The following is a 23,969-nucleotide window of genomic DNA, read 5'->3' as shown; positions in this document are numbered from 1 at the left end:
TATAAAATATTGGGTCCACCTGCCACGTGGCGATATAAGAACATTTGTAGGAGCGCCACGTGGCGGTTTAGAAGCGTTTATAGAAAATTTAATGGACTAATAGATAGCTAGATGCTCTTCTCTTATTTCAGCACATTACACTCCACTCCACCACGTGCTACTATCTTGATGGGGTTTATATCATCTCCCATCCAAGTACTAATGTTCTATGGGGTTTATAGGGTCTCCCATCTTAGCACTATCTATCATTACACACCATGCGGAGTGTAAGAACTTGATAAGATACAAAGCGTTGCTCGCCTTGCAACAAGGATATGGTTGACATGATTTTTATACAGCACACATATGCATGTGAGAGTGATTTTAGTCCTTATATTATAGCCATATGTAAAGGGTCCCGTTTCCAGTCAATCCCCATCTGTGGACACCCTAATAAGTGTTGGAAGGTCCGAAGGTGATCAGTTTCTCCATCAACTGCCCCTCCCAGTATCTATCATCATCCTTATATATCCGACTTATAGTTTGGTAAATCTATTTTATGCAAGGTGACAGTTTCATGAAGCAAAATAAGGTTTATGCAAAATAATTCAAATCATCAAGATCAAAGGTTCGCTTGCCTGAATTCTCGTAGTTCAAATCAAAAATAGCTGGCGCTCCCAACTGACCAGACTCCGCCTCTAGTTCCCTTGTTGTATTCCGTCAAATGCGTCGAGATTTAATTAAACTATACTAATAGAAATACAATAATTTACAAATACAAATGTGCTTACAAATTTGTAACCTTTTTATTGTACCGAAACTCCAGTTGTGATGTGCTAGATAATTTATCAAACTATACTTGGACTACAGAATTGGGTCACTATGCTCAGGTTGGTGTTCTGTGTAGCCTACTAATGTACATCTAGCAATCAGTCCACATTTTCCTTTCTTCTCTATTCTCTCACCTGCAGAAACCTCTCCCCGTCTCTCCCCTCTTATCACTCCTGCAGGTAAAAGCATCAGCTAGCTAATCCCCTTCTTCCTTCCTCCATTTGCCATTAGCAGTGGATATCTTTTCCCTCAAATCCTCACTCTACTACTCTAGTACTGCTGCTGCTACCACCATGTTGCTCTCGGCGACCTCAATGCCCAGGCTACCAGCAAGACCTCCCCTCTTAATCCTTCTCTCTATGCTCTCCAACCCACAGCTCCAAGAAGTGGACCCCCCCATGGCTAGAATAGGGTCACGCATGGAGCTCTAGACCCAGACGCCATGACCAGCGCCCCATGGAGCTCGACTTCACCGAGCAATCATCCCCTAGGTAAGTGCTCCTATTCTTTCCTCCTCCATTTTATCTGCTGCTAGCCTGCTACCGCTCCTTCTTTTCTATTAAAAGCTGAACTAAGGTGCTAGGGAAAAACTACACAGTGGTGATGGATTGTTTTAAGTTTAATTTACTAGAGGATGTGGTTGTGGTGGTAGTATGGGGGAAATTCTCACCTTCTCTTTTCTGTTGGTGCGTGATGTTTTATTGATTGATCCCCCTCAAGTTTGCAGCTAATGAGCTTCACTCCCCAGTTCTTCCTCAAACCGGTAGCCCTCCTTGCTAATTTACAAATGTTTTACTCTTTGCAACTAAAATTGCACGTTTTGCTAATTAGGAGTACATGGGATTATGGGACTACCTATTTCCTCGCGTGTTCCATGTTTACTTGTGATCCCTCCTTTGTCAAGCTTGGGTGATAATTTGACTAGCTTGTGTCACTTATGTTGATCTTGCTAGAATCTTTATATGCTTAGCCATTTTTAATTACCACTAGCTCACATTATGGGATAATCACACTATATGCATTAGCATCTTGATGAGCTATGAGCTCGAGACATATGGTCATGTTTTATTGGTCGTAATTATCTAACTAAAATATGGCTTAACAACGAGCTCTGGGTGTATGGTTTTGCTAGTCGCACCCATGGCAATTAAGGACCGGTTCGGGGGAAACCCTGGAAGAATAGAATTACCGCGCTTACACAAGCCAGCGTGGGCAACAGCTGCACTTTGTAGCGTAGATTTTCCTAGCTAACGTACCCGGGCAAGGGTGGACGTAATGGAGTATGGATGGGCCTTGCGACGGTGTAACACCCTGAAAATTCCCGACAATAAAAATCACTAAAATTTCGAACTTTTTAAAACTTTTGCATCATGCTGGATGTTATGGTTGCTATTGCTTGCCAAACTATAAATTGTCACAATGAAACATTAAATTAAAGATGTACAATTTGCAAGAATACGCTATCTATCGATCCCATAAATATTTGTGCACATGATAGCAAAGCCAAATAAAGTACAAGTCACTTATTAATTTCTATAAGTTACGGATTGAATAGTGTCCTGACATCTAAGTAACCACGAAATAGTCGTCACTACAATGACTCTATATATATAGGAGTGTTTCACTGAAATAATTAAATTAATATCTATAACTTACAACAAATCTCTCATGGCATAAAATTCACTCATATAAAATAATTGTTCACATAAAATAAATTTATCCCTATATATAAAGATTGAAGGATGGGAGTATCTAATTAAATACTTAGATCAATATTATACCAAGTCTCAAATTACCTCTAGAATAAAATAGATTAAACTTTTCCATGTAAAATACATTGCTAGACAAATAAGTTCAACCAATGAGCTATTGTATTAATAGTAGTCACATTAGAATATTTTAATTAATTTTTATAAATATCAGAGCCTACAAGGTATATAGGAAATCATAAAAGCTATAGTAAAATTTAAAATATTGGACAATATTAATTTTGGACCAAATTCACATTTGAATACTTAATATTGTTGATCAAATGCACTGGTGAAAATACAAATTGAATTAGCTATCTTTCTCGATTTTTAAATAAACCAAAACCCTAAAAATCTCTTTTTATTCCAGCATGGCATTATTCATTGCGCGCCAGGTGTTCGACTCGAACCTAGTGAGTCGAACACCCAGCGACCCAGCCCCCACCACGCGTCCGTCTTTACTTAACCGTGCGCCACTCCACCGCGAGACCGTGCGCCATGCCGCGCTCGCACATGGACCTCAGCCGCGGAAGCCGCTCCGCCCATGCCGCCACGAGCGCCGGCGTCATCGATGTCGCCATCGCGCGTCGCCTCTCGACGCCGAGGGATAACGGCCGCCACCTCGCCCTTCGTCACCCCTAGCTCCGAGGCCTGCAAACCTAATACCGGCCATTTGATTCCCCAAATCCCTGAGTGTGAGAGAGAAGAGAAAACCTTATCCACATCTCATGATGTTTTGGCGCCCCTCCTTATGTCCGCTGGGTAAAACGGAGCCTCCTACCACAGCTAGAGCTAGAACGCACAGACTTTAGGCTTTAGGTATGATGATGGAGCCATAGAACCTTAATGGAGGAGGAGATCAAACCTTATCCGTGTCATCCACCTCCTTGCCCTTATCCGATAGCCATTAGAGCTCTATTTCGCCTGGGAATGTGCTGGCGATCTTATCCACACCGTTTCCTTACAACCTAAGCTAAGCCCCCAACAAAAATCCCCATTCCTCTCAGCTTTCTTCCCGAATACATTGCGTCGAACACCTTGTGTGCGTAATCTCACCGCTACCAAAGACCATATTGCGGGACTCCCCGTCCAGAGCTGGAGGTTGGAGGGAGTGGGGGGCGGGGGGGCGGGGGTGTCGTGCTGCCGCCGTTGCCATTGGGGAAGCCGAGGACCGCTGGACGCCGGGAAACACGCGTCGAACACTTTCGTGTGTCGCCGACCGCTAGCCACCTCTGCTTTGTCTGCACTGCACCACGCGTCGCCGCCCTTCACTGTCTCTCCATCCCTGGGTAAACCCTCGAGACCATAGCATTCTCTGTACCTCTAATAGCTAGCGTCGGCTCCAGTTTGTACTATTAATGCCTATGGCCGTGCCGGCCCGACCGCCGTTCCGCCGCCGGCAAGCCCCTCGTGGGTAGACTATCCCGGGAGCTCCCCTCTCCATCTAGCGAGAAAAAAGAAATCCCCATACCCCGTAGATACTCCCACGCCCACCAATTCGATCGGAAACTCTCCCTTTTGCCCTAGCCGCCGCTCGCCTCCGCATCGCCACGCGTCGTGGTCACCGGCGGGAGATCGCTGGAGCTCCTCCGCGCCTCTCCTGGCTGCCGTCGGGTCACCCTCGGCCGGCCTTCCCGTGCGCGCCGTGTTCCCATGCTGCTCCCGCTCGGTCGGGAGGAAGAATAAGACGAAGGTAGAAGACGACTCCTGGCCAAGTCGCTGACAGGTCGGGCCCACTCCCATATTTCCCCTAGCAAAAATAATTCAGTAGAAAAGATAATAAGACCCCTGACCCCACACGTCTGTGACTCTGAGCTGTAGATAGGTTTCGGATTAAAATAAATCGGATATGAACAGTACTGTTTCGCAATTATTCAAATTTGAATATTTAAACTAGCATAACTTATTCATTTTAGCTCCGATTCAAGTGAAACTTGAACCTAAATTCATCTAAATTCATAAGCTTTCCAATGGTATATAACTCACTGTTTAATAAAATATATTTATAATTATTACATAATTAATATCAAATGATTAGATTATGGTCAACTTGAAAATATGCTAATAAATAAAATTGGTATTATACAGTAGAGTAGATGTAATAATATTTGTTTCTAGCATGTTTTGTCACAGTAGCAACCATGTAAATTAAATATAAGTAATGTCTCAAATGAATGGATGTATAGGAAAATTCTAGTATTATTTAATATTCGATGGCCATATAATTAAACCCATGACTTATAGGTTATCTAAATCAAATTTGGCCTCATATCCTGTAACTAAAATATGAATACTCATAGATGAATCGTTGACTTGCTTTTGAGAAATAATAACAGAGCTAGTGTGATTAGATCACCAATATGATATAGCTTATAGTCGATTGCCTATATTCAGTAAATGGTTCAATGTTAATATACTGTTGCACACACATACCCTTTTAGATAATCTACAAGTTGCATATATTAAACTAGGTAATAAATGAAGAACCAGTATATTAGCTAAATACTAGTGCTAGTTATAAATCTTGACCACACATAATTTTAGTTTAACCACAACTGAGGATTGTTCATTATAAAGTTATAAAGTTATACAATAAGATAATCTGTAACTATAATATTATTAACCTCACAAATCTAACATATATAGCATGGATAATTATTACCTTTTTTTATTTATAGTGACAAGTAAAACCTGATCATGATTAAAATAATGACTCCATTGATAAAATAATAATACAAATGAAACACTGTAATTATTTGTTTGACTATAACCCTCCCATAACCCTGTAGCTAGAATAAACCACATATTAGTAGTATGTACCTCATTCATATTATACTGGTTAGCTCCTAAATAAGCCGCCATGACAATAAGAATGATTAAGAGATTATCCATTAGCAAACGCGAGTAGTACCAACAGCCTTAGGTATGTCTTCAACAATTATATTTTGTTTGTGCATATTTGATTGTTGTTTGAATATTGGTTTCTCTCGCGTATTATAGTATTGGTGTATCAATTAGTTGTGAGGTAACATATGCAGCTTCTAGGAGGTGAACGTTGATCAAGATTATATCAAGAATAAGAACTATCCTGAGCAGGCAAGTCATCACCCCATCCCTTTAGCATGTTGATCCGAATTGCGAAATTGTTTTGTTTATAAATAAAATTGCATGCAAGATGAATATCCTACTTGTTATTATGCCATGCCTTTGATTATTATTTCCCTCATTATTTCCTTGTACCCATGATTACGTATGAGTCCTTAGTCAATTATGACAAAAGCTTAGTAATGCTATTTTAGAATCATGCATTCTCATATTTATTAAATGCTATATGCTTGGGCAACTACCTTAGGGAAGGTAGTTGAGATTCGGCATGTGGAGATATGAGCGCCACATTGCCATGAACATTGGTGACATGATTTGTTAAATGAAAAAAATGAAACTAAACAACTGTTTTCGACTGGGGCGGCTAGAGGACTTGGGTGGTGTCCGGAAAAGGCTAGTGCCGTCCCTGGTTAGTTAAGGACCGAGCCATGAAGTTAAGCATGAAACAACCCCTGTACAACCGTACTTCTCGTGTGGGTATAGACCTAGCGGAGTAAATAGCCGAGCGGAGGCGGTACCCAAGCCATAGTGGTTTTCTTGTTGTGTGTGAGGCAGGGCCTACGGTGGGGCAGCCATTGGTAGGACCGCAAGGGGCGGGTGCCTACAATGGTGTCGCCATCGGTAGGACTGTCATGTGCAAACCTAAACTTAACTATAACTTAATGAATGTGTGAGTCTTTCCCCCTCGCGAGCGCCAGAACTCCTCTCACTGCTAGAAACCTTGGACGCCTGGAGTGCATGAGGACTAAAGTTCATGGAGCGGGTACTGCCAAAGTGAGGTTGTTGAAAGGCTTTGCCGTAGCAAGTCTCATTCGTTGGGACATAGGCTTATGTGATGGGCAAGTCGCGGAGTACGAGTACGGGTAAAGTGTACATCCACTGCAGTGTGAGTAAATCAATCTATTCGAATAGCCATGCTCGCGGATATTGAGCACCGGGATATGTATTACACTTGGCTAGACTCTAAATTCTTAAAATGATGGATGGGATATGCATGATGATTTTGTGCTGGTGGATCAACTTCTCGAGAGGCGAGAAGTGGTAGACCCCAGAAAACCATGATGACCAGTGGCGAGAAGCTATCCTTGGGAACACAATAGATGGTGGACAGAACCATCGCTGTTTAATGAATAATGGAATTAAAACTTGATCAGTTTATGCTAGGTCTTAGGTTTGTGAAACAATATTTGAAAACTCAGCTTTACGCAAAGAAACCATAGCCACTCCTTGTATTATCCTGTACATTATTGCATTTTGTGTGGTGGCTTGTTGAGTACTTTTGTACTCATTGTTGCTCTATATATATCTTTTAGCAGAGTGTTGAAGAGAAGCCCTTGTTAGTATGCTTGCGTACCTAACAAGATGATCGGAGTGCGGTTCCATTCTAGGTCTCGTTCCCCAGTCGATTGCTTGTGGCATGTCAACCGGGCCCTTGTATTATTTTGTCTTCCGCTGTTGTTCTCTGATAGTTGTTGGCCTGCCTTGCCCTAATGTAAGCATTTAACTCTCTTAGCCTGAATTCATTCATGATATGTTGTGATTTGGCTATGTATGTGTGTACCAACTACTGATCCAGGGATTGGTACTGATAAATACAGAAGATTTCCGATTTCCAAAATTGGAGGTCGACAGACGGCCTATGCTGCTTCTGGATTCACCTAGGCACGAGAGGGGCCTACCCGACTTGGCTTAAGGAGGGGGTGAAACCTGAGGTGTGTAGTGCGATTGGTTAGGGGGAGTTACCATTTCCCCCTTTGCAGTATCATCGTGGTACTTCAAGGCAGAATTTTTTTGAGAATTAATATTATTTTTATGGAAAATCGCAAAACTAGTGGCCACCTGTGGAAAATCGCAAAAATGGGGTCCTGTCGAATAGGTGCAGTTCGATAGGCGCCTTATCGAACGGGTGGACCGCGATAGAAGAGGGGTAGTTCGACTGGCGCCTTGTCGAACAGGGGCAGTTCGACAGGTAGCAGTCGAATAGCGTTGGTTCGATAGGATCCCTGTCGAACAACTGTTCTTCGACTTGTCCTCAGGCTGAATTTTTATTTGTGAATTTTGTGAATTTTTTTCTGGAACTTTTCTACAATTAATATTTTTTAATAATATTTTGTGGGAAATTTTAGTATTTATTTTTTGGTTAAAATATTTGGATGAATGAATTTATATTTTCATTATTGTAGTATAGTGCGCTGCAAAGTTCGAAGCGAATCTTTTGTACTCCGTCATTGGAAAGGGTATGAAAAAAAAGACAAAAATAGTACTGATAGTTACTAAGTTAATAATAAATTGTTCACAAATAGTACGGACACAACATAAATGTCTCAATTTTTAACAGAAATAGATAACTCAAGGACGATCAGTGCCCTTCGCACGCTTGCTAGGTCCCCCCTTCTTCCTACGCCTAACCTGCTCAGTGGGATAAGTCAAATTATCAGGGGGGTGCCTCTCTCTTGCTGCCTGCTGTGGTGTCACATTGGGAGCCTGAATGGCCCCCATCTCCTGCGTCGGCTGTGTCACCTGAGGTGCTGCGTGCCAGTAATCCATCCCTAGTTCCCCTTGAGGAGGCTCAGTGGAAAAGAAGTCCTCAACGAATGCTGTGCGAGGGGAGTAAGTAGGCATTCCATGATACGTCGATGCCGAACCGTACTCATCGTCTGTTTGCATAAGAGGGAGAAACAAATAATCGCGTAGTTAGTAATGATACATGCATATAATTTGAAACTAAAGCGTGTTATTGTTTAAACACAGCTCTCATGGGCCACACAGGCCTCATTCTAATTGGGCCGGGATATCACATATACCGTACATCCACATATGTTATTTATGGGGTAACCTTGGCCTATTAAGTTGAGTACTTGTCTAACATTGCATTAAGGAGACCGATGCAGTATAGGTAGTGGCCACGAGTGAACTGTAGGCTATCTAGAGGAGCTACCCATGTGTGTGTTGAATTTTAGGATGAGTGAACTAGTCCTAAGTGTGTGTTTTCTGTGAGGGGATGAGTGTACTGTTCCGCCTCACAGCGTGGGTGTCTAAGTTTGTCCAATACAATGCTGAATGCCTCATGGGAAGAGTTGCTTCGCCACGGTGTCAGGTTCGATAGGCCAACCGTCCTAACAACACTAATGTTCTGGACTTAGTAGGGATTGAAAATTCATCGTGCTCATGCAAGGTCAGACGGTAGTCAATGTAAAAGCCTTGTTATAACCTCTAGACCACATTCACCATGAAGAGTATGGCAGTGCCTGGCGAGCACAAAACAAATTAGAGTGTTCATATCATGTGGATATCTGTACAAACTCTGCAAAGCCTAAAACTGTCACATCTAGAAATTTAGCCCAAATTTTCAGACTATTTTGTGTATTAAGTCCCTGTCCAGGAATCAGCTAGGGTACACAAAACAACAAGTAAATATACAGATCCAAATATAAATAAACTGTAAATACTTACATAAGAGGCACTTAGTCCTCACACAGAAAAAAAACAGCAACAACGGACAAAGGCGATCCTAATGGGGCTTTAGCTCCACTCCATAGGCAAAACTCAACTGGGGTATAAGCCTTGGTCCTCTAACTTCGTCTTCAACTCAGAAACACTACACTTTTGAAAAAGGGTGAATAATAGCAAGGTTGAGTACAAATATTCAGCAAGCCACACCAATGATGCAGACATGCAAGGGGGAACAAAGAGGGGTTTGTGGCTAGTTGCATAAAGGCGATTGCAAACATTTTATAGTTTAAAATAGTAAAACGGTTGATTAATTAAGGCACTATTAAATCTCCACTGAACAACGCTACACCATGTTGAACAGGCCCAACCATTCTACCTGATCTAAACCAATTCATTAAGTCAAGTTAATTAATAGAATGTGATTAATCACGGTGAATCTGGTTGATCGCCCATAACCGAGGGCACAACTATTTAAATAGTTTTACTCTGGCCAGATGTGCACAATTGTACCGAGAAGACACAATTCAACACATGTTGCCATGCCTTGAAGGAATTTTTTTGAGAATTAATATTATTTTTATGGAAAATCGCAAAATTAGCGGCCATCTGTTGGAAATCGCAAAAATAGGCTCCTATCGAATGGGGGAGGAACGACAAGGGGCTTATCGAACATCCAGCCTTCGATTGGGCCCTATCGAACTGTAGCCATTTGACAGGACGGCCTATCGAACCGGGGTTGTTCGACTGGGCCCACCACCCGGTGCCGCGCGGCCTGTCGAATACGGGGAGTTCGACTGGTCCCGCCGCCGCCCCTGTCGAACAATGGGCATTCGACAGGTCCCTTTATATCGGCAGCCCGAACCTAGCTTTCTCTAAACCGATTGAGGAGGACCACATCGCCATCGTCACCATTGCAGTCGCCAGTGCTGTCGCCGTGCGCGCTGGAGGGAGTGAGGGGAGGGTGTGGGCGGCCAGAGACAAGGCCAGGGCGGCGCCGGCCTGGAGGGCAGTGAAGGCAACGGCTTGAAGCGACGACATTGAGGTATAAATTTGTAATCCCTAAGTATGAGGATTACGATTTTTTAATCTTATAGAAGAAGACTTGTGATTTGTTAATTGTTTATCATTCTCCAATGTGACTACATATCATATGATACGTTAACAGTTGTCATTGTGAAATGTGAGTAGAGATATTAAATTAGTCGTATGCTGAAATTAGTTAAGTTAGTACATGGTAGTACATATATTTAATGTTTGATGTGTTTAAATAGGTAGAGGTTAGTACAACTGGGTATGATGATTATTAAACGTAAGGGTAAGATATGTGTCGGTCAGTACCGTATAATAAGACAATTTATAATGTTTTATCAGGATGTCAGGTGATATGCCCATTCGTCTGTATTATGGAGATGCTCCTATACAAATATGTGATAGCGGAGTGGATTTGACTGTATATGCCTTCTATAATACTAGTCTGAATGCACCGGAGCATATGGGTTTGAACGATGTGTTAGGGTGGTTGTATAATATGTTTGGGGTAGATCCAGTGCTCGATAAATTTGTCATAAATGCCGTGTGGCCAGTAAGGGGTCAACATGGATGGCAGCGGAGAGTAGTGGAGGTTGCGTCAACTGGGAGTTGGAGGAAGTTTGTTAGTAAAGTAAGGGAGAAAGGGTATAGCCTGGCAATAGTGGTGCAGAAGACAACATGTGTTGATCGATCGGGGGAGTCAAGTCATGCCGTGGTGGAAGAAACTCCATTGGAAGGTGCACAAGCTGAAAATGTTTGGCGGACTGAGCAAGGTCGGGGGAAGAAGTAGTAGAGGGTAATACACAAGCAGAGGTCATTGTTCGTGACAATAATCGTGAGGCCGACGACTCGGACGATGAAGAACCAGATTCGCCTATGCGTGTTGATGCAGCAAAGGAGAATGAGGCGGTAGTGGATCGGATGGAAGTGGAAAACGAAGAATACATTGCGCTTGTAGTGGAAGGAGAAGATACAACACTGTGGGACAACGAAACCAACATACCCGATGATTGGACGACCATATCGATGAGTCGTATGAAGGTTAACGATGGTTTAGATGCCCACTGGCGTTATGATAGTAAGCAGGTGCAAGTTGGGCAGATGTTTCATGACAAAGGTCACTTACAAGATGCGGTGAAGAGGTGGGCATTTGACCAGAAGCGTGAGTTCAGGGTGAAGGTTTCAAATAGGACGACGTACGACGTGAAGTGCACACAGGCTGGATGTCCTTGGAGAGTGCATGGTTACAAGCCACAACATGACACTTTATGGGTAGCTTCGAGGGTTGAGCAACATACGTGTTTGTTGGAGAATACTCATCTGGTACATAGGAACATGACAGCGGTATTTGTGGCACAAATGGTATATTCAAAGGTGGTTAGAAAAACATCTTTGTCCCCTTTCACAATAATGCATGACGTAGAGAAAGAGTACGGATATGAGATATCGTATGTCAAGGCTTGGAGGGCAAAACAGAAAGCACTTGAGATGAGGTTTGGAACTTATGAGGATTCTTATCACAATCTTCCCCCACTATTGGAGGTGATGCAGGCAAGAAACCCAGGCACACACATGGCTATTCTCCACGAGGTGAATGAAAATAGAGAGAATGTTCTTCGTCGGGCTTTCTGGTCATTTGGGTGCATGATAGAGGCCTTTAGAAATTGCATTCCTTTGCTCTGTGTTGATGGCACTTTCACGACAAGCAAGTATAGAGGAACAATTCTAACCGTGATCGGAGTCGACGCGGATAGCCATGTCATTCCTGTTGCTTTTGCATTTGTTGAAAGCGAGAACACATCAAGCTGGCTATGGTTTTTGTGGCACATTAAAATGTGTGTTGTTCAAAACAGACCAAATGTTTGTGTTCTGCATGACCGACATGCCGGTTTGTTATCGACGATACAGAAGCTTCAAGAAGATGTGACAGAGTCCGTGCCATGGCCAGATTTGCATAGCAGATGGTCCATGCGACATCTTGGGGCTAATTTTTACAGGCAATTTAGGAGTAAGAGATTGATGGACCTGTTCAAGAAGTTATGCAAGCAGAATCAACAAAGAAAGTTTGATGCTATATGGGAACAACTTGATCATTTGACCACTACACACATGGAAGAGGTTAGGAAAAAGCCCGTAGTTGCCAGACAGGAGGAGCCGGAGGGACTTGAACCCATTCCTAATGAAGCACCAAGTATTACTCGGTGCAGGAAGCGCGGAAGGGCCACGAAGTGCTTCACGGAGTGGGTTGAATTTGAGCCAAGGGAGAAATGGTCGTTATTGTACGATACAAATGGATCGAGGTATAGTGTGATAACAACTAATCTTGCTGAAGTGTATAACTGGGTTATGAAAAAAATACACGACCGCTACCACTTGTTGCTATCCTTGAGGGCATCACTAGGGGTACACAGAAGTATCTCTGTAAAAGGTATTCTATGGCTAGTCTTAACCTCAGCAAACCCAGTGTTAAGTATAGCCCAGCAATTACACAGTACATGGATGAGAAAAGCAAGAAGGGAGGAATGCATAGAGTGTGGCCTGCTGGGAATAGAGAGTTGCTATTTGAGATACGACTTCGTGACAAGAGTGGTGTCGGCATTGGGACTACTGACATCACATTGGAATGCACGTTGTGGCCAGAGTATCATGCTTGCAAATGCAATTGCACAAGCCTTATCTGTTACACCAGCCATGTTCTCATGTTCTTGTCGCTTCCACAAAAGGAGGTGTTGATGCAAACCATTTTGTTTCTCCGTACTTTATGAAGGAAGCGTGGGAGGCAACTTGGCGAGGTGAATTGCGTGGTTGGCGAGCCGTGTGCGATTTCACTCGTCCTCCTCCAGGGCAAGCCAATTGGGTTCTGGATTCATTTATTAGTTGATACTAAAGGTTGTCGCCAGTCGCGTAGGATCAAGAACCTTATGGATGAAGCTAAAGCGAAAGATCGTTCTCGTCGTAAGAAAGCTTGCATTCTTTGTGGGGAGAACCATGCCCGTAAAGATTGTGCCATGTACAATGTAGGGAAAGACGCCGCAGGAGCTGATGTTCGTCGCGTTCCAAAGGGAAAGTCGAAGAAGAAAAATAATCCTTAGATCGCTAATAGCCTTGGTGGGCTTGTACTTTTAAGTTGGTGTCTTCAAATTTATGTTTAGCGCGTCTGTATTTTTAATTTGAACAATCCTCCACTTTTAACTTCCGAATCAATGTGTTGTGGGCTTGTTTTTTGTAATATCCGAATCTATTTGTAATGGGCTTGTAATTTAATTTTCGAACTGTGCACTGCACTTTTAATATCCAAATCTACGTGTTGTTGGCTTGTAGTTTTAATTTGCAATATACTGCACTTTTATTATCTGAAGGTATTGTAATTTTAAATTGAATAAATGTGTTGCAATTTAATTATCTAAATTATGTATCTGAATTATGTGTCATGCATTTAATTTACTGTTACCATATGAACATTGTACTAATATGGTTTTCAATATGCAGGTATGGCTGAACAATATGACGTGCAGCTGATCGACAAGGAGATTGATAGGAACCATCGGTCGCGACGACTTAGTAGAGGAACTTTCTGCAATGTGCTGAAAATGCGAGGACCGGATCAATATTGGCGTATTGATCCTCGTTGGGTTCCAAGGTGCGTAATAATATATTGTTTTAACCTTATAAGATTTTGACATTTCCCTGTATTAATAACTTGCACTCTCTCTTCTTGTAGGTTGAGAGCAGCTGGCTTGTTGACCTTTGCACGATTGGTCGAGCCTTCACGCGGCGCTTCTGAGTGCTCTCGTGGATAGATGGAGGCTTGAGACCCACACTTTCCACCTCACAGTTGGAGAGATGGTGCCCACTTTGCAGGATGTGTCTTATCTGTTGGGTCTGCCGATAGCTGGGCCAGCAGTTGGCCCAACAATGGTACAAGCTGGATGGGCAGACGACCTTCTGGCCAATTTTGGTGGTGTGCTGCCTGTTGCACTGGAGGATCTCATGGATGGGCACGGGCCGACAAAAAGTTGGTTGAATCAGTTTCGACATGATGTCTTTCCTGATGATCAGGAGGACTGGATCGTGCGACGGCACTTAGTCGCTTACCTGTTGTGGTTGTTTGGATGGGTGATGTTCACAGGAACTCACACTGACTCGGTGGACAAGCACTTCATCCACTACGCGGAGCAGATTGCAGAGTTACCTATCGCAGAGTTTCCACAGTACAGTTGGGGGTCGGCGGTACTTGCGGCCACATATGCTGGACTATGTGATGCTTGCTTGAGGAACAGCAAGCAAATTCACTCCCTGGATGCCCGTTGCTACTCATGTTGTGGGCGCACGAGCGCTTCGACATTGGGAGGCCTCAGCTGGACTCGTACGCAAACTACGAATTGCGAGAGATGTACAAGTCCGGGGTTGGTGACCTCGACAATCGTCCCACTATGGGATCCTTGTGGACACACTGTGAGGTAATTTTTGTTTAATTCGTTTGTCTTCTCATTATATACGGTTCACCACAAGTTGAATAATTTCCTGATATAACTAATCATAAGTACTATCTTCTTGTTACAGCCGAAGTGGGTTAGCGGGACGACGCGTCGTGTGTACACACAGTTCGTAGCTAACTTTGATCAGCTTACGCCTGACCGTGTGCGGTAGACTCCGTACACTCAACACGATGTCAATGATCGTGCACCGCACGGTCTCGCGGACCTTTGCACGCGGGATCAAGCACTATGGAGGACGACTTGTCACCTCGTGCTGGACGTGCACGTCGAGCCACACAATGTCCAAAGGGTTCTTAAACAGTTGGGCATGTATCAGGACTTTTCTCCCAGAGTTGGTCATGCTTTGGCTGATAGTCTTCAGAGGTTGGTACACATAACAGTTGTTTAATCCAATTTTTAACAAAAATATGTGTACGTACGATTTTGAATAAATGTGTCCATTTCTTGCTGTGCAGGTATTCCCGAAAGGGGCTCGGGCTTTCCTACGAGCTTGTTATTGTGACCATGGTTCAGCCGACTGTACAAGAGTGGGAGCACGCAGTTGATAATTTGGCGCTTCAGAAACCTCCAGACGATGGGAGTTACTATGGGGCCTACCTTCGTTGATACCGCAGTGTCACACGATGGAGGTGTTTTCCGCCACAAGGAGATAGCACCGTCCCCCACCAGGCAGCGATTACTGACACGTTTGCCCCTCAGCCTCGATCAGCTTACAACTCAATGGTATGTGTTTACTTGTGGAACATGCGGAATATGAGCAACTAGTTCAGTATTTCTAATAAATGTGGAACTAGTTCAATATTTTTAATAAATGTGCTAGTTAAGTATTTTTTATAAATGTGCAACTTGGTCAATATTCGTAATAAATGTGCAACTTATTCAATACTTTGAATAAATGTGCAACTATATCATAATTTTAATTGTCTTGCTTATTTGTGGAACATGCAAAATTTGTTGAGCACGTGCAAGTCGAGTCGGACACCTTGCTGCAAAGACTAGAGACGAGACCTCCAACCGTCAAGACCTCCAGCCGTCAGGCCTGACGACGTGGCGAGCATCCTTCGCAACTTCCGTGCCCGTGCTGCCGCACTACTTCGTCGTGTCTCCTGTCGGAGCGCGGCAGATGTGGTGCAGCCGTCGGCCCGTAGGGCATCACCACCACTACCCCGACATTCCAGCGTGGATCACAGTGGTCCCTCCTCGTCATGCCGCGGGTACGAAGCAGCACAACCATCTCACAGTCGTCCTTCCTTTCAACACACCCCAGCACCGGAGTACACCAGGGGGTCAGCTAGATCAGGGGTACCCCCGATGAGCACGGCACAACCACGTCCCCACGGCACAACCACGTCCCTAGGTATTCCAAATTCCGCCTCATGTTCACCCCACCCAGGAAGCATCTAGGTCGGGACACTTCCCTTACATGCCAACAAGGGACAACGTGTTCAACACACCAGCATGGCGACTTCACGTCACTCCGCGTGCGCCAGATCTAGGCCACACACAGCACGTTTAGTCCTTGCTAGTTTAGCAAGAGTTGAACCAACTTATAAGGGCTTGTCCCTCCAACCATATCACTCCCGGGTTAACCCTTTTACACCAAGCGAGCACAAAAGTATAAGTGAAGTGGTATGTGTAAGTGGGTCCGCTCGTTGGATGGGCTAGCTACGCGGTTTTGGAGGGAGGAATAGTACAGTATACATAAGTGGGTGACATGTAGTTCGGTCCTAAATTGACTCAGACAAACACTCCCCCCTATCGGTATGCAACTACCACCATATGCATATCACTTGCCACCCAAGTCTAAAATTTACATTTTTATTCTAAAAATATGCAAAGAATCTATCACGTCTTGATAAATTCATCCCAATTAAAAATCATTCTCCAAAAGGAATAATAGAATTAATTAAAACTCAAAAAGAAATTGACAAACATCAAAACTCGTACATGAAAAATCTGAATGTGTCCCGGAGTATTTTTGTTAAATTATCCATGGTCTAAAAGGAGCCCTCAAATTTTATTTGAATTTTCAGAGCGTCAGAAATATTTATTAAGCAACAAAAACAATTTTCAGAGTTCATATTAAAAAAGAAAAACCTAAAAATAATCCATCTCCTTCATTTAGGCCAAGTCTGGCACAGAGTCTTCCCCTCTGTCCCTCGACCCCCGGCCGAAGTCCTCTTCCTCTCCCTCTTCTTCCTTCCTCCCTTTTTGCCCTCCTTCCGGGCCAGCCCACTCCCTCCTCTTCTCCTCCCAGCCTACCTAGATCAGTTTTTACATTCCTGTACTGTGGGAAAAATATGATTTGGAAATAGAAAAAGTACGAATTACCCCCTGAACTATCGCGGTCGTCCGAATTACCACCCCTAACCACAAAACCGGACATTCTTCGCCCCCAACTATACAAACTGGACGAATTACCCCCCTCAACCTAATCCGCAGTGGTTTTGGTCTACGTGGCGTACACGTGGCATCCCAGCCAGCGTTTTTTTAATAAAAAATGGTGGGACCCGTCTGTCATACTCTCCCACCTCTCTCTTTCCTACTTTCCTCTCAATCTCTCTCTCTCTTCCCCTCTTCCCCTCAATCTCTCTTTGTCTACAGGTGTGCACGAGGGCGGGCGGCGGACGGCGGCGTCGCGGCGACGGCCGAGCGAAGGCGACTACGGTGGCGGCTACGGGCGCGACGCATGGGGGCGGGCGGTGGACGTGCCCGTGGTGCCTGTGGTGCTCGTGGAGCTGGAGCTCCCTGCTCCCCTGCAGCAGGTCGGACAGCAGGGGCGCCACGAAGCCGCCGCGGCAGCGCGGGCGCGTGGCATTGTTGGGTGCAGCAAGCAGGGCGGCGCGCGCGGTGTCCCGGGCGAGAAGGTGCGCGAGCACATCGGAAGCGGTGGCGTTGAGCGCGAAGTGCTCGCGGTGGGTGAGGCGGAAGTGGAGCGTGGAGGCGTTGGTGCGAGGCGAGTGCCCGCCTCCGCCGGATCGGTGGTCGCGGGGTCGCCTCCTCCGCCGCCGTCGCCGCCGCCGCCTCGCCTCGCCTCCACCGCACCCAGTCACCGCTTGCCACCTCATCCGCCGACGCTCACTGCCTCATCCCTCGCCGCTCGCCTCCTCCACCGTCGCCGCCTCGCCTCGCTCGAGCAGCGTGAGCTCCCGTTGCCGCCACCGCCTCGCCTCGCCTCCTCTGTTGCACCCTGCCACCGCTCGCCGCCTCATCCCCTGCCGCTCGCCTCCTCCGCCGCTGCCGCCTCGCCTCGCTTGAGCAGCGCGAGCTCCCGCCGCCGCTCGCCTCCTCCGCCGCCGCCGCCTCCGCACCCACCACCGCTCATCGCCTCATCCCCCGCCGCCGCCGCTCGCCGCCCGCCTGCTGCTGTGCGCGTGAGATAGAGAGAGAGAGGAGAGAGAGAGGAAGAGTGAAAGAGAAGAGAGAGAGGGGGGAATAGTGGAATAGGAGTATGATAGGTGGGTCCCACATTTTTTAAATAAATAAATTGCTGACTGGACTGCCATGCGTACGCCACGTAGATCAAAACCACCGTGGATTGGATCAAGGGGGGTAATTCATCCGGTTTGCATAGTTAGGGGTGAAGAATGTCCGGTTTTGTAGTTAGGGGGTAATTCGGACTACCGCAATAGTTTAGGGGGGTAATTCGTACTTTTTCCTTTAGAAATTATACTGGGCCCTTAGCTTTCTCCTCAGCAATGGTCGTATCTACCACTGATCTGATCATACCCGTCAATGTATTGACTAGCACACCAGATTAATTAATCAAATGCATGATGCACAGCTAAGTCAATGTGACCTTCCAGAGTTGGCTTGTATTCTTCTTTATCTCCATCACCTTCAGACTTCTTATCTATCTTTTCTTCAACAAGCTTTGGGAACTCGACTTTATTCTTCTGAATCAGCTTCCCTTGCCGAGTCATACTATAAGAACTGAGATACATCCGCTGCATATGTTGAACAAGCTTCTCTCTGCTTTCTTTTCATCAGACAAGTGCTCAATAGTGACGGGGATGATGTTGTCGTCGGTGATTTCAATGAGAGATGGCGGCATGATGAATGGTGAAGTGGTCCCACCGGGCGCGCTAAAAGAGTGTTGATGAGAAACACAACGGTCTGGGAGATTTCTTTCACTCCTATGCTGGTTCAAGGCTTGCCTCAAGTATCAAGAAAGACAATAAACGTAATTAGATGAACGATACCCGATCGGCCAATAGAGCCGATAACGTATCATCAAGACCCAGCCGATAAGTTAAATCAAATCGGTTGCGGTTTTGAGATGGATACGTAAAGCAAAAAGTCTGAATATGTCCTATCGGCTGTAATACTATGTCTTTTGTTTTTATCAATCACTTTTAGATAGCATTATAGAAATAGCCAATGATCCAATATTTAGAGCGAGAATATATAATAATCCAATACAAACTTATATAAACAGGTTAATCTAGATAAATGTATCAAATAATAATCTATCACCAGATATAATAGATTAGTTGAGATCAATCAGACTTGATATATTTATACAGAGTGATCTATCTATATAAGTGGCAAATATAGATAAAACAGATTATGAAATATGCATTATTATGTATATTAGGTAAGATCAGCTGAAACTCCGATGCTATCCTTAGTTATGATTAATTCCAGGCTAGTTTATAGGGTTCGAGACAAGACTAGGGTTGTTGCAACTCAAAGTATGTTAAGAAACCTAAAGTCTAAACAATCAAGAAATTAACCACTTGTTAGGATGGTAAATACGTTAGCTAATCTAATACAGTAAAGCAATTTAGCTTATACCAGCATAAACCCTAAAGTGAGAATCAGCCGATATGACTAAATCGAAATACTAAACTAGATTAACTAAGATATATGATAAATGATGACCACGGTAAAAAGGCTAAAATCGACATAATAGCCCTGATAGTGCAAGCCATCAAGACAAGTTACCTCTTGTCGAGATATCGCAGCCAATACCCGACTCGAAGCCAGAACTCATCGAAAAAGTAAAAAAAAAAGTGGCGATGCGCCGAAAGTTGTATTGATTGGATTCTCGTCCCTTATTACAATGATCTAGAGTTTATATTCATACCCCAAGTACAAAACTTGTCCATTATGGGCTTGACTCAAACTTTCCCATGGATAAAAACAACAAATAAGTCCATACGATGGACTCTTACCATATCTCAAATTCAAACTGTCATTAATATCCTAATTAATAGATACATTTGCCTTAAATGAGTTCCATCTTTATATCGCAATATTGGTTATCTCGTGGCCCAAACCGAACCCAAGTCTAACTGTATCGGCTGCTTTCCATATCGGCTCAATCAAACTCCGACTCTATTTTCAGCTGATACGCTGTCAGTTGATGCGCAATCTGTTAGAACTATATACGATATGCTCCCTCCATTCTAAAATTAGTTGATCTCTAGGATTTAAACTTTCTCAAGAATAGTTCGATAAATTCCTACAATCCTATCTACCCTTATCAGCAAATTAAATTCAATATTACTTACCACTCACCACCAATAATATTTTTTCCATTAATAAAATTGTCACTGGATACAAGGAATACTTCTATTTTGTGATATAGAGGGAGTAGAAAGTACACACCAATAGTTGATACCCCTTGCTTGGTTGGTGTTCTATGCACGCATGATGCATATACATAGGTTGTGAAATGTATTGGAGAACAACCCAAGTGCAACCTCATATTCCTTTACATTCATATAACCGCAGCATACATATAGATACAAAAACTAGAGAACCAGTCAGAAAACAAAACTAGAGCATAAATACTTCTCACAAATACACAACGTAAGAAATTAACCCGAAAAAGGGAAAGGAAATATACCACCCTTCAGTTTTCTCTTCCCTCTTAAGCTTACAGTTATCATCTCCACTGCCACGTCAGCAGGACGTAATAATATATAAACGAGATAAAACAGTCATATGTGTTATAGATCAAGCAATTTTTTCCTTTTATTTGATAAGGATTACCTAATGTTGGCTTTTCTTTTTCAGTAAGCCACCGAATTTCTTCATCAAAGCCTTCTTTTGCTGGTTCTGCTTGACTACCAATTTGGTGTTACTGTTGGTCTTCTCTGTGGACAACCTACTGCCATTGCCATCAGCAGCAATGTCTCTGTCTGTGTCCAACAGATCAACTTCCGGTTCACCGTCGTCCCTCTCCTTAGATAAGTTGTAGCTGTTCTCCCACATCTTAGAAACTAGCAAAACTGGCCCATCTTTCTCCGTGTTTCCCTCGTCATTTCCTATCAGAGAATACAAGTCCTTGATTTTCTCTGAACCAGATGATTCTTTGACATGCAGATGCAGGCCATCATTCTCTTTGTACGCTTTTGTGTCTTTGCCTCCTCTGTAATTATTATCCTTGTCCATCAGAGCTTCCAGTTCTCTTACCTTCTCCTCTAGTTGAGCATTTCTGTTCTCCATGTCTCTTGCCGTCTCTAGTGCTTTACCCAACCGAGTTCTCATTGACATGATCTCTTCTTCTGATTTTGTGATAGAGCTAACAAAGCTAAGCTCTTTGGATCGCCACTCCTCAGATGTGGTCTTGGCTTCTGCTTCCAGCTGTTCCACCTTATTCTTCAAGCAGATCCTCTCGTAGTTTGCTTCATCAAGCATTACCTCATAGTTATCCCTGGTGTTGTTGAGGCTGATGTTGAGCTCTTGTAATTTTGCCCTGGTGTGCTCGATCTCTTTTTCTTTGTGCAGGTAATTCTCCTGTGACTCTCTTGCCTCAGCAGACATCTCTTGCAATGCAGAGGCCATATCCTCCATTGCTTTTCTAACTTTCTCGCATTCATATTTGCTAGATTCTAGTTCCTTAGCTAGCTTATCCTTCTCTTCACATATGGCCTCAATTTGGGAGCTTGTAAAGCTTCCATCCTTGATAGTACCCCTCTTCTCTTGTTCCATCGCGCCAAGCCTTGACCTAAGCTCCTGGATCTCTGTCCTTAAGGCTAATGCTCCTCTCTGCGCGGCATCGACGCGCTGACCTGATGCATTGATATCTTCATTCTGCCTCACCACTTCATGTTCCAAGGACTCTATCTTGTCGTGAAGAAGAGCAATTTGAGACTCTTTTACCTGCAACAAAGCATTCGCCGCATCCAATTCCTTCATCACCGAACTCATGGATTCAGCCTTGAGGATGCTGGACTGGTTGGCTAGCTCCAGTTTGATCTCAAAAAGTTGAGCCTTCTTCTTCCATTCACCAACCAATCCATCTGCTTCTCTCCTGGCCTTGATGGCATTGGCAACATCAGCTCTGAGACCTTCAACGGCACCTTCCAATTCAGCCACCTTCTCTTCGGCAACCTTGGCTTTCTTGAGCTTGATCCTTAGTACCGACGTCTCGGCCTCCAGCTTCCTGGTTTTCTCAGCGGATTCTTTTACCTTGCTCTCTAGCTCAGAATTAAACGAATCCTTGAGTCGGTTGATTTCCGCGTTGAGGAGCTCCACCTGGGCGGCGTTCGCCTCGCCGGCTCTGATGGCGTCATCGGCGTGGCTGAGCGCCAGGTTCTTGGCGTCAATAGCGTCAGCCAGTTCTAGCCTCGCCTCCTCCAGCTGCGCTACCATGGACCGCAGCGCCGCGGCGTCGGCCTCCTGCTGGCGCCGCGTTGCCTCCAGCCTCCGCTGGAGCTCATCCTTCCTCTGCGTGGACTCGATGGTAGTCTGCTCCAGCTCGATGGCTCGGAACATCTCGGTCTCGGAGGCTTCCTCCGCCTTCTTGAGCTCGGCGAGGGCGTACCGGAGCTTGGCATTGGCCTCATCGGCCGTCCTCCTGGCGTCGTCGGCGACCTTACGATGCTCCGTCTCCTTCTTTGCCAGCTGTTCCTTTGCCCTCCTGAGATCCTCCTGGATCGCCGCGAGCTGTTCCATGGACTGCTTCTTCACGGCAGTCCTGTGCTTCTGCAGCCAGCAATTCAATTCAATTCCAGTGGGCGCAGGACAGGAGTCGCTCAAAAAAAATTTACAACCAAACAAACATCTCTCAAGAATCTAAGCAAGCAGTAAAGATGATCAATGGACCGTACCTCGGCAGAAGGCAGTGTACTGATCCGGGAGGAGATCTTGGGCGAGCGGTGGTCGGCTGACGACGGCGACGGCGTCTTCTCCACCAACGCCGGGGACCTCTCGGCACGCGCCGCCGCATGACGTGGGATGCCACAGGCCACCGGCCTAGCGGTGGCGGCCACATGTGGCGTGCTCTTGCTGCTTTTGGCAGCGTCGGCCGTGCTAGAACTGCAGCATGTGTCCAACAAATCTTATTTTGCTCAGACCAAGAACTAAGTCAAATGGAACCAAAAAGGCAGCCAAACAATTGCGGGTAAAGAAGATGAGAGATTGATGCCGGATTGGCACACTTACTTGAGCCTGGACGAGCCCGCCATTGCTTCTGCCTGCTGCTCCCCGAGCTTCCGAATTGGAGCGCGCGGTGGGTTGAAGAAAAGAAAAGAATGGAGGGGAGGGGCAGTGCAGTGGGTGTCGGTGTTGATCGCCCACTAGGGGCAAGGGGAATAATAGAATCTCATCGCCAACACCAGCAAAACCAGCAATCGCTGTTTGGCTTCAAGAACAGATCTTCCTTTTTTTCTTTTTTACTGTGAAAGATCACAATCACCATCACATTCTGTGGTGTACTGGTGTGGCATGGGTAGGCTGGCTGGCTTTACTTGGGTTTGCAGCTGTTGCCGCCTCGTCCTCAAAGGGCAAGTTTTATAATAAATGTGGTGGTCACCTCCAATTTTATTCACATCATCCATCCAAAAAATCAAAATTAACTTATGTAAATGCATTGCATTTAATACACTAGTCTCAATACACTTGCCACCAATCAGTCCTTTTATTTTCTCTTGTTCCTTAAAATTTGTGTAGAGGTTGCCCTTTGCATGAGGGGTGGCTCCTCCCCTCTCTCTTCTTTTCTCTCCTCCACATCATTATTTAAGCATACATGGCACTTTGGAGTTTGTGCTTAAAACCTTATAGTACTTGCCCTAACCACCCTTGCAAATCCTGCCTCTCCGAGAAAAGCGACAGCGCGTGTGTTTGTGTGTGTGACGGACCGCACAAAAAAGCCACGCCTCCTGTCCGCCTTGTCTCGCGCTTGCTTCTCTTCCACTCCCCCCCTCTCTCACCGCTGTCTGGTTTTCAGTGTGACATATGTGTGGGAAAAGGCAGGAGGTTTTATAATTTTTTTTATTTTCTTTTTATTTTCTAATTTTATTAATAAATCTTTCCAAAAATTATTTTTAAAAACCGAACTGGCGTAGCAGCGTTGGTTGGCCATGCTAGCTAC

At 44.7% G+C, this 23,969-nt stretch overlaps 2 protein-coding genes and 1 long non-coding RNA gene across 4 annotated transcripts; 2 read left to right on the top strand and 1 right to left on the bottom strand.

Annotated features, from left to right (window-relative positions):
• Window positions 1-961: 961 nt before the first annotated feature.
• Window positions 962-15,534, top strand: LOC107280097 (uncharacterized). 2 transcript variants are annotated; one of them, XR_010739047.1, is made up of 8 exons: window positions 962-1,301; window positions 5,597-5,654; window positions 6,980-7,155; window positions 7,262-10,158; window positions 13,635-13,785; window positions 13,867-14,605; window positions 14,709-15,007; window positions 15,100-15,534. It is a non-coding gene; the product is annotated as an uncharacterized lncRNA (long non-coding RNA). The 2 variants fall into 2 exon arrangements; XR_010739046.1 differs by lacking the exon at window positions 5,597-5,654 and having other exon boundaries at window positions 15,100-15,533.
• Window positions 15,535-15,955: 421 nt separating this feature from the next.
• On the top strand, window positions 15,956-18,027 carry LOC136355224 (formin-like protein 18). Its single transcript, XM_066307618.1, has 2 exons — window positions 15,956-16,001; window positions 17,249-18,027. Exons 1-2 carry the CDS (start codon window positions 15,956-15,958, stop codon window positions 18,025-18,027), a joined length of 825 nt encoding a protein of 274 aa, XP_066163715.1.
• A 2,317-nt stretch (window positions 18,028-20,344) lies between these two features.
• On the bottom strand, window positions 20,345-23,234 carry LOC4329232 (WEB family protein At5g16730, chloroplastic). The gene is made up of 3 exons (XM_015768495.3): window positions 23,042-23,234; window positions 22,708-22,915; window positions 20,345-22,582 (listed from the first exon to the last, which is right to left on the bottom strand). Exons 1-3 carry the CDS (start codon window positions 23,062-23,064, stop codon window positions 20,645-20,647), a joined length of 2,169 nt encoding a protein of 722 aa, XP_015623981.1. The 5' UTR covers window positions 23,065-23,234; the 3' UTR covers window positions 20,345-20,644.
• Window positions 23,235-23,969: the final 735 nt, after the last annotated feature.

The sequence above is a fragment of the Oryza sativa genome, chromosome 2 (genome assembly GCF_034140825.1).
Source record: "Oryza sativa Japonica Group chromosome 2, ASM3414082v1".
Lineage (NCBI taxonomy): Eukaryota > Viridiplantae > Streptophyta > Magnoliopsida > Poales > Poaceae > Oryza > Oryza sativa.
This window is presented reverse-complemented; position numbering and strand designations above follow the sequence as displayed.